General features: G+C 40.8%; 1 protein-coding gene across 3 annotated transcripts in view; it reads right to left on the bottom strand.

Moving 5' to 3' along the window:
• Window positions 1-11,173, bottom strand: part of TRPM6 (transient receptor potential cation channel subfamily M member 6) — a 165,930-nt gene that overhangs the window by 92,282 nt on the left and 62,475 nt on the right. For all 3 annotated transcript variants that reach the window (XM_073878071.1, XM_073878072.1, XM_025891664.2), the window contains 3 exons: window positions 9,556-9,733; window positions 5,848-6,061; window positions 2,337-2,461 (listed from right to left, as the gene is read on the bottom strand). In XM_073878071.1, the coding sequence (XP_073734172.1) occupies window positions 2,337-2,461; window positions 5,848-6,061; window positions 9,556-9,733 (517 nt within the window). The remainder of the gene's footprint in view (window positions 1-2,336; window positions 2,462-5,847; window positions 6,062-9,555; window positions 9,734-11,173) is intronic.

The raw sequence follows: 11,173 nt of genomic DNA, 5'->3' as shown, positions 1-11,173 counted from the left end.
AGAGAGAGAGAGAGAGAGAGAGAGAGAGAGAGAGAGAGAGAGAGAGATGCAGGAAAAATCCATAGATTAAAAATGACTGAGGGGCACCTGGGTGGCTCAGCCAGTTAAGCATCCAACTCTTGATTTCGGCTCAGGTCATGATCTCAGGGTTGTGAGATCAGCCCGGCATCAAGCTCCATGCTGGGCGTGGAGCCTGCTTGGGATTCCCCCACTCCTCAGCCCTTCCTCTCCTCCCTCTCTAACAACAACAACAAAAGACTGAAAGTGACTCAAGAGACATCTCAAACCATCACAATATAGGGAACCTTTCTGGATTATGAAATCAAACAACTAGGGCACCTGGATGGCTCAGTCGGTTAAGCATCTGCCTTCGGCTCAGGTCACGATCCCAGGGTCCTGGGATTTAGCTCCACGTCAGGACCTCTCCCTCTACCCCTCCTCCCCACTTGTGTTCTCTCTCTGTCTCGTTCTTGCTCTCTCAAACAAAATCGTCAAAAAAAAAAAAAAAAATCAAACAACTAAAAAGTATGACACAATCAGAACGCTGAACATAGACCGGCTATTTGTTGATATTCAGGAATTGTTAATTTTTTTAGGTATGAAAATGGCAATATGGCTATATATTTTTTAATTGTCCATATATTTCAGAAATATCTACTTATCGGTATTTAGAAATATCAAAGTATTGGTAAATCAAGTGCTAAATTAGAAATACTGGATAAAATATTTACCAGAGACATTATTTGATGTCTGGAATTTGCTTCAAAATATTGGAGTGAAGAGGTGGGGAATGGATAAAGGGATAGATGAAAGAAAATTGGCTCTAATCTCATAATTGTTGAAGCTGGGAGATGGGTACATAGGATTTCATTATTTTAATCTCTCTACTCCTTAATATGTGTGAAATTTTCCAAAATGAAAGTTAAACCATACACGTCTATATTAATTGACATAGAGAAGTAACTGTTAATAATAGTTATATAGTAATAGTAATAGTTAAGCCAAAGAACAGATTCACAAAAACGAACAAAAATAAAAATAAAAAACATATTTACATTGGTGGGTTTCTGTTACTACTTTTTTTTCATACAAACTCTTTTTTTATTATACATATGTACACGTACTTAGAAAAAATTATGGAATGATACACACCAAGATATTAATAGTGGTTATCTTTCCTCTTCATACCTTTTGTAATACCTGAGATTTTTATCAGAAACATACACTATTCTTGGGGCGCCTGGGTGGCTCAGTCGTTAAGCGTCTGCCTTCGGCTCAGGTCATGATCCCAGGGTCCTGGGATCGAGCCCCGCATCGGGTTCCCTGCTCGGCGGGAAGCCTGCTTCTCCCTCTCCCACTCCCCCTGCTTGTGTTCCCTCTCTCGCTGTGTCTCTCTCTGTCAAATAAATAAATAAAATCTTTAAAAAAAAAAAAGAAATTACACTATTCTTTTTTTTTTTTTTAAAGATTTTATTTATTTATTCATGAAAGACAGAGAGAGAGAGAGAGAGAGAGAGGCAGGCAGAGGGAGAAGCAGGCTCCCAAGGAGCAGGGAGCCCGATGCGGGACTCGATCCCAGGACCCCGGGATCATGACCTGAGCCGAAGGCAGACGCTTAACCATCTGAGCCACCCAGGCGCCCCAGAAATTACACTATTCTTATAAACAGACTTAGACAAGTCCATTCTCTATAGAAAAAGAGGATCAAAGAATCGATACACAGGAACGAATAAAGCAGAGTGGTACAAGGGTCAAATCAGGAATGTTCCTTGTTTTATCACACACACACACACACACACACACACACACACACACACACACACACCCCACTACAAGAAACTCGGGTATTATTCTGAGCAAGACAGGAGCCACTGAAGGGCTTTTCAGAGGGGAAGAGCACGATCGGATTTATATTTTAGAAGAATGATTCTGGCTACTGTGTTAAGATTAGATTACAAGAAGTGACAAGGATGAGAGAAGGGAAGGCTATTACTACAATCATCCAGGTGACAGAAAATGGTGGTTTGGACCTGCTTAGTAACAGTGGGGGTAATGAGAAGAGGTCATATTCCACATATATTTTTATATTTAAAATGAAGCTGAGATAATTTACTGATGGATCAGGTTTGAGGTGTTGAAACAGATCATTCCAGGATTAGTCCAAGGTTTTTGGCTTGAACAACTGCAAGGCTGAGATCATCATTTTCTAAGATAGGGCAAGTAGGAAGACAAAATTGGTTTGGGGTATATTACATTTGAGATGCCTTTTAGACGCCCAGGCGTAGTGCTGAGTTGGCAATTAGATACACATTCATTTCCTTTTGTTGTCTACTTACATCTTTTCCAATAAGATCTCTTTGGTTCTCAATGACACCCCAAGGAGGGATTCCAACTGTGCAGATTTTTCTCAAGGACTGGAAGGAATGGGCTTTCAGGGCATCCCCAACATGTTTGGACACGCCTATGAACAACAGAGATCAAGCTTTAACAAGACGAATCATGCAAAACACCGTGACTGCTGGGAAGAGACAAACGGGCATGGACATATGCAAAGGGACATTCTTAGGGAAAGTCGCTGACACAGCGGAATGAATTTCTGTGATCTTGTCTTTCTCTTACTCTCTTTTAACACTGCTTTCTCCTATCACTGATCTCTTTACCTGAACAATTCTCTTCTCCCTTTGGGCAATTTTTGCTTACAACCTCAGTCCTGACCCTATTTTTGACTGCCCAGAAAGTCCTGTGAGGCCAACATGAATGTTCTAAATTTTTTTTTCTCTAACCTTCTCAATTGTCTCAGCAAAACATCCTGCACATATGGCCCTTGCTTCACTGAAGCAAATTAAGTTAATAGCTTTATAGACAGAAATATTCCAGAACTAATATTCATCTTTGACCTTCTGGAATTAATAACAACAGCAATAATTATAGCCAGCACTGACCAAACTCTTACAATGCACCAGGTACTTTTTTAAGTGTTTTATAAGTATTTACACTTTAAGTAGAAACTTTATTTGGTCTATTTTATAGGCAAGAATTGAGTCAATAAAGAAGTTAAATAATTTGCCCAGCGTTATAGAGCTGGTAATTTGTAGAGTTTGGATTCCAAAACCAGGATATCTGACTTTCCTTTTTTAAACAGACTTTATTTTTTAAAGCAATTTTAGGTTCACACAAAACTGAGCCAGTAGTACAGACTTCCCTTGCACCCCTTAATCTATATACCCACAGCCTCCCACCACTGTTAACATCCCCCCTCCGTGGTACATTTGTTATAACTGATGAACCTATACTAACCTGTACTAACACATCATTATCACCCAAACACCGTAGTTTACATTAGGGATTGGTGCTGTAGATTCCATACAACCACCGATCTTTTCACTCTCTCCCATTTTGCCTTTTCCAGCATGTCATATAGTTATTAGAATCGTGCAGTATGTGGACTTTGAGATTGGCTTAATCTGCCTTTTAATGACAACACTGCATTGCACCACTTTCTCCTCTTATATATAGTACTGGTCCTCTATGTGTCGTTAGCACAGAAACAAACAAACAAAACTCTATTGCAAGCATCTGATGCACAGCACCTAATCATGTCCCCCTCTCTGGCATTTTCCCCTCCACCCTATTTTTCACACTTTGCCCAGAGTCATTTTCTAGAATCAGGGATCTGATATATCAATATCAGCTGTGCAGCCATCCACTGCAATAGAGATTTGGACTCAGGGACGCCTGGGTGGCTCAGTCCGTTAAGTGTCTGCCTTTGGCTCAAGTCATGATCCTATGGTCTTGGGATCGAGTCCCGCATCGGGCTCCCTGCTCAGCGGAGAGTCTGCTTCTCCCTCTGCCTGCCTCCCCCGCCCCGCCCCCTTGTGCTCTCTCTCTCTCTCTGACAAATAAATAAAATATTTTAAAAAAAATAGAGATTTAGACTCCATAGGTTTGGCATGGGTTACGAGCATGGTGATGCTGGTGGATGTATTTCAGCATCCCACATGTGATCTTAGTATATACCGTCTACTGAGACTCTCCTTAAAACCAGGTCTGACTATGTCATTTCCTATCCATTCTCCTGTCCGAATTCCTTTGAGGGTCCCCTGCTACACAGAGAATAAAACCTCAGCCCAAAAGCATGGCACCCAGTCTGGCTCCAGTCTCCCTTGTCCCTGTCCTCTGACACATGGCACATCCAGCCCGTAGCCTTATTGCCTCTTTCCACACATGCCTTCACCTCCAGCCATGTGCCTGCCAGCCATGTGCCTGGCCTTGAACTCCCACCTCTGTCTAGGATGCTCCTTCCTACCCTTCCCTCAAGGTCAACGCCAAGTGTTATATTCTTCTGTATGCCTTCCCGGGTGCCCTCAGTTGGAACTGAAATGTGACTTCCTCTTCCTTGTACTCCCAAACACTTGCTTTGTATCTCAACTATGATCCAGTCAGCACTGATTACAGTTAGTTGCTCACTGTTATCATGGTCCACCTTATCACTAAACCCAGGGTGCATACCTTACTCATCTTTCAGCCACAGCATCTATCCAAATGCTATATACATAAGACTTATGGCATTCGATTAAATGTCAAACATTCAGGCCAGATACTGCAGTTGAGAAGCAGCTCAAGAATAGGCAGAAGCGGGTGAGCAACACTTCTCAAATTTAAATGTGCTTAAGAATCATCTGGGGATGTTGTCAAAATGCAGATGTAGGTCCTGCTGGTCTGGGAAGTTATCTGAGATCTGCATTCCCAGCAAGCTCCCAGGTGATGCTGATGCTGCTGGTCCAGATGTCCCTCCCTGAGCAGTCAGGCCCTAAGGAGTTGTGGTTGAATGGGGTCAGGTCCTGATTATTGTTGAAGAAAGCTCCAAGTAGGTCTCATTTCTCATTTCTTTTGTTTATATGAACTATTTTAATAGTCTTCACACTATTATATTTGTGTTCCTTAACTGGTCCTAACCTAAATTTTAAACACACACACACAGCAGTAAGTAAAATAAAGCCTATGTTGTTAAAAAGGGAAACCAAAGGCCCAAAATGGAATCACTTAAGCCAAGTTATCAAACTGGGGCTTAATACCTAACCTAGCCTAACCTAATTGCAGTTCCAAACTCCCCCAGAAATGTAGTCTTAACCATTCAATGAAAAATTTTCTGATCAGTATCAATGAGGTAATCTGTCACAAGGACTCTCTTCATCCCCCCCATTCCCCCCCCACACACATACCCCACAAAGGAAGATGAGGTAATCTGCATGATTAGCCCCCCTGCCATTCCCCCTGAGGGAAGATGACCTTGCTTGGACCGATCCTTCCTTTTCTTTTGCTAATAACTTCCTTGCCCCACCCTCCTCCCTATAAAAACCTTCCATTTTGTAGTACAAACTTCTGTGGGCATCTCTTTACTTGGTAAATGGGATGGTGCTTAATTCATGAATTGCTTAATAAAACCAATTAGATCTTCAAATTTACTCAGTTGTATTTTTGTTGTTGAACTTGACCCTGGTGAGTTTAGCTCACGCCCAAGCCCACACACTCCATACTTGGATGGATTCTGCATCCTTTCAAACCTCACCATGGTCTGAAGTTCATGAAAAGACTATTTTCTTTGCCAGAAGTTTACCCACAATTGCGTTAAAATAGTGTATTTTAACAATGGTAAAAACGCATTCCAGGAAAGGTCTATGATTCTGGGTTTTTTCCTAGCCATTATGCTTTTTGTCTTTCTCTCTTATGCCACCACGTCTCATGGGAGCACTGCAGAGCAGAGATTAGGTGCCATACTACCGGATTCAGTTAGAAAGAGGGTTTTGTTTTGTTTTGTTTTTAAATGAAGCAGGGAGTGCACTTTACCAGTATTAATGCCTTCAGTTATTATCCACGCTCCTGTTGTCTCTGCAGCTTTGACCAAACCTTGGCTGAAGATCTCTTTAAGTTTGGAGGGCATCTTGAAGTTCTGGATGCCCCCGTGGACAGAGATCACCAGCTTTGGCAGTTCCATCTTCCACTCTTTCAACATTAAATGTAACAGATGATCCAACTTTGTATCATAAGAAGTTCTAATATACTGGAAGATATGCATAGACACATGTACATAAAGTAGGAAAAACTACATGCTGGTAACAATGAGCACACAGCAGGGCGACTGAAATGGCCAAAACTTAAAAGGAAGTGTCTGAGATTTCTTTAAAAGTTCATCGTTGTATAATGGAAACATTTACTTTGAAAGGATCCCACACCCCCTGTAAGTTCCTTCTGGGAATTAACAAGTCACGGTAGGAAGGCTTCCTCTGGCTTTCAGGGTTGGCCCACCAATGTTCTCTAGAAGGTCTGAGATGAGGCATAAATACTTCAAACTGGTAAAAACCACTACTCCAGGAAAGCCATTTTAAATAGAAATAGGTGAAATGGGGTTTTTCATACATGCTCTTGATGAGGGAGCAGAAGACTAGCTGAAGACAAAGCACTATCTTAAAGTTAATACATTGCTAGAGGGGAAAACAACCTTAACTTGACAATGGCAAAGCCTCCATTATCTTGTAGGTCCTCTTTAGCATATGAAAGTTCTTTTGAAACCTCCCTTTTCCTTACGTCCCCCGTCCCCCAACTCCTGAGTATATAATCAGCCACTCCTCAAGCCCCTGGTGCAGCAGCTCTTCCTGCCCACGGGCCCTGCCCACGGGCTTTAATAAACCACCAGTTTATACCAAAGACGTCTCAAGAATTCGTTCTTGGTCGTTGGCTCCAGACCTCACCCCACCGAACCTCAGATATATTCCAAAACCACATCACTGTTTTAATTTACTTGACTATTTCATATATTTCCATAATTTAAATCAAATTATGATCCGGGAGCATGTACTTCTAATTTACTGTAAATTTTACATTCTAACCGTTCCCTTTATATGTAATTATCCCTCTGAAAATGTCTTTTTCCAAAACAAATACTTTTCACAAGAGTCATATTTTTAACTAGTCAATGTAACCCAAAGAAAAAATGAGAGAAATCTGAATCAGCAGGTAGGACCAGAATCATTCTGTGTTTTGCGTAAGATCATAGTGTATAGCTGGCTCTCTTTTTCCAATAGATGCAGCCACATACAGACTGTTAAAATCATACTGAGAGGAGTTTGCCATCCTCAGGCATAAGCTAACCAACAAGACCAAGTCAGATTTACAGGAATAAGGACAATAAGAAACCATGAATTAGAAAACTATACCAAAAAGAACCACAGGTGGAGCTCTTCATACATATGCAAATAGAATTATCACCTATCTTCCAGAATGTAATAGTGCCTTAAAACAATTGTCTATTCACCTTTGAAATTCTTTTTTTTTTTTAAGATTTTATTTATTTATTTGACAGAGAGAGACACAGCGAGAGAGGGAACACATGCAGGGGGAGAGGGAGAGGGAGAAGCAGGCTTCCCGCCGAGCAGGGAGCCCAATGCGGGGCTCGATCCCGGGACTCCGGGATCATGACCTGAGCCGAAGGCAGACGCTTAACGACTGAGCCACCCAGGCACTCCGCACCTTTGAAATTCTTAAAACATAATCCCTTTATTTAATTTTTAAAATGTTACAGCCATCACAGAATGTAACAGAACCTAAGGGTAATCAGGATTCAATTTCTAAGGGAGGAAAATGAGTTGCCATGGCTTTATTACATATTCAAGTAGTAGGAAAAAATACAAGTTAACCTTTGTGCAATGGTTTGTGTTGCTCCAAATCTCCAATAAAGGCAGAGGAAGGAGGCAGCTCTGACTTCGTTCATCTAGCTCAACCCTCTCCCAGGTGCCTCTCTCTTTCATCTAGAAGTCCTTTTAGTTCTAGCGGACACTCCTCCCTGAGATTTCAGATAAACAACTTTGATTAACTCAGCACTAGTCTTTTATTCCAAAGGCCAATTGAAGATGGTGCTAAAGGTTAATGACTTTCCTTCCCCCTCCCCCTCCCTCCTTTATAACTAACTCAGGCAGATTCTTACGGGCCTAGATTCTCCTCAAATCCTTCCTGGAATGAGGTGGGAGGGATAAAACTGGGAAAGGGAATGCAGGGGTGGGAGATGAATAACCAGCTCTCACAGCTTTCCGGCCTCTCACCGTAGACGGAAGTACAAATCTGTGCTTAAATATAAAAAGTAGCTGCTTCTCTTCTGAGAGATCAAATAAAGTGCATTCAGGTACTCAGGATGTAATGGCGATCTAATGCTAAGCACAGAACATATGAGTGATCAGGAGATCTGCTGAACCGTATTTTCAGTTCCCCTATATGCACCATATTCTCCCTTGGCCTTCCCACAAGCCTCGAGTGCTCTTAGCCCTCTGCCTCACCTGACACCAAAACACCTCACTTACCTTTCTGATTTCAGCTTAGCTGTCCCTATACTTCCCAATACTTCCTTGACACACTCACATTGCCCCCAGAAAAACAGGAGTGACCCTTCCCATTTTCTTGAAGAACACTGTATTCCCACCCCACCCATGGTCACTATATTTATTTCCTGTTTCCCCTCACTAGACTGTAAACAATGTTAGTATGGAACATAATGCTCTTTGGGGCATAGCAAAGTATGAGCACCTAATAAATCTTTGTCAAATGGAAGAAAAAACGAGGAAATGAAGGTGATTATGAATAAACATAAAAGCAAAAGGAGGAAGACTAAAACTTATGGGGAAAATTACATACAGGGTAATAAGAGTCAGCTTCCAGAAAAGATTACAGAGGAGAATAAGGGCAGTTTTCTCACCAACTAAAGAGAACATCAACACACAACGCTAAATACAAGACGATTAATAACTGGAAACGTAGATTACTGTAAAACTGCATTACAAAACTTGATTATGATTGCATTATTAAGAACGGTTGTTTCAAATCCATCCAACTGATGGCCACACTCTAGGGTACAGCTGATTTGAGGCTTTCCTGAGGTGGATGCCCCGTGCAGGTTCCCCAGGGAAATCTGTCTCTGAAAAAGCAGCAGGTGATTGACAAGCTCAAGGAAAAAACACCTGAGAGATAGCTGAAGCGTCAGTATTATGCAAATTACATGCAAAATTATCATATTAGGGACAGGAGCAAGACTGGCCTGGAAAGCCTAAGCACGATCACTTGCGGGGAGATACAGAGAGAAATGTCCACATTTCCTCTCGCAAGGACATAGCAAGCATGAACAGCCACAAGGTACTAGTAATTGCTATGGCCATGCTTCAGCTAAAACCATCTCTTTGGCAGTGACTTTCTTCCACTCCTTAAGAAAAGGGCAACCCTTTGGCAACTGTCTCAAGAGCAATAAGCCATTCTCCCATAGAGAAGGCATAAGCTTGCTAAAAGAGATCATACAGAGTGGGCCACACCACACCTGGGAAAGGTACCATGTCCCTCAGACAGAAAGGAAAGAGAAGGGTCAGGTCATTTTTGTGAAGAGGTCAATAACACGGATCATTTTTGCAATAAAACTCAGTCATCTGATCATCTACACTTGGAGATAAAATTTGCAGAAACATTTGGAGGTTATCTTCTGTTAAAAACTACCAAAAATAATGTGAGTTATTAGCAAACCTTGGAGTGGTGGGTGTGCTCTCCATCTTGAAAATTAATAGTGCCAAACGTATCTGTAGGGCTTTTCGTCGTATGCTTTTCAACAGACCACTGTTCATTTTCGTTACCATTGGCAGCTGAGATGGTCCAGGAGTAATCTATCCCATGATGGTCTCCAATCAATCGCCCACAGTAACACCTTAAGGATGGGATGAAAACCAGTTTCAGATTAGAAAACACACAATGTCAAAATAGAAAACAGATGTACTGTTTCTACACTTTTCTAGGGTAATATATAGATGGCATATATGAACAATATTTTTTAATTTCACATTAGGGGGCGCCTGGGTGGCTCAGTCGTTGAGCGTCTGCCCTCGGCTCAGGTCATGATCCCCGGGTCCTGGGATCGAGCCCCGCATCAGGCTCCCTGCTCCGCGGGAAGCCTGCTTCTCCCTCTCCCACTCCCCCTGCTTGTGTTCCCTCTCTCACTGTGTCTCTCTGTGTCAAATACATAAAATCTCAAAAAATAAATAAGTAAATAATAAAATTTCACATTAGATTTATATTAGACTTATATCACTGGATTGTCTTCTGAGTTTAGAAACACCCTCAGTGGTTCTCTCCCTTAGCTGCACATTAAAATCATCTAGGGAATGTTTTAAAAAAAAAAAAAATACTCAAAGTCTTGTGCACACCCATGTTCATATAAGTATTACAAAGCATTATTCATAATAGCCAAGTTGACAGATGAATGGGTAAACAAAATGTGGCATATACATATAATGGACTATTATTCAGCCTTAAAAAAGGGAGGAATCCTGTGATACACGAAAATAGGGATAAACCTTGAGGATAGTATGCTAAATGGAATAAGTCAGTCATAAAAAAAAAAGTGCTGTATGGTTCCACGTATTTGAGGTACCTATAGTAGTCAGATCCACAGAGACAGACAGTAGAATGGTGGTTGCTAGAGGCTAGGAGGAGTGGCCAGCGGGGAGTTACTGTTTAATGGACACAGAATTTCAGTTTTGCAAGATGAAAAAGTTCTGAAGATCTGTTGCACAACGGAACTAACACTACTAGCTACACACACTTAAAATGGTTAAGATGGTAAAAAAAATCAAGTTGTACATTTTAAATACGTGCAGTTTATTTTCTGTCAATTATATCTCAACAAGAAAAAAACTAAAAATCTCCAACATGCAATACTTGAGAGTCAGAAAATGTCTTCATGTAAAACATAATATGCACATCAAAAGGCAAGAATATTAACCAATGCCAAAAAAGATTCAACGTCAGAGAAATATTAAACACAGAGCTACCACAAGAGCCATGAGTGAGGCTTGACTACAAATATAAATTAAATAATAAATATGTGATATAATTACAAAGGAAGGAAAATTCAATAAATGTTCCTGCAAATTAAAAGTTTTAAAAACTATTTCAGATACAAAACGAGGCAAATTAGAAGGTTAAATCTCTTTGAAACTAGAACTATATAAAAACTAACAAAATACAATAATCATATTGGCAAAAGGGCGATAAGCTTCTCGTGTTTCATGAATTAAAAAAATCAGAAGGAAAAATTAAAATTTGAGCATATAGAACTTTCATATGCCTATTATATATAAAGAGGTTA

Source organism: Callorhinus ursinus, unplaced genomic scaffold, assembly GCF_003265705.2.
Source record: "Callorhinus ursinus isolate GAN/ISIS: 27379988/994484 unplaced genomic scaffold, GSC_fseal_2.0 scaffold28, whole genome shotgun sequence".
Taxonomy (NCBI): domain Eukaryota; kingdom Metazoa; phylum Chordata; class Mammalia; order Carnivora; family Otariidae; genus Callorhinus; species Callorhinus ursinus.
The sequence above is the reverse complement of the archived record's forward strand: the minus strand, read 5'-3'. Positions and strand labels throughout refer to the sequence as shown.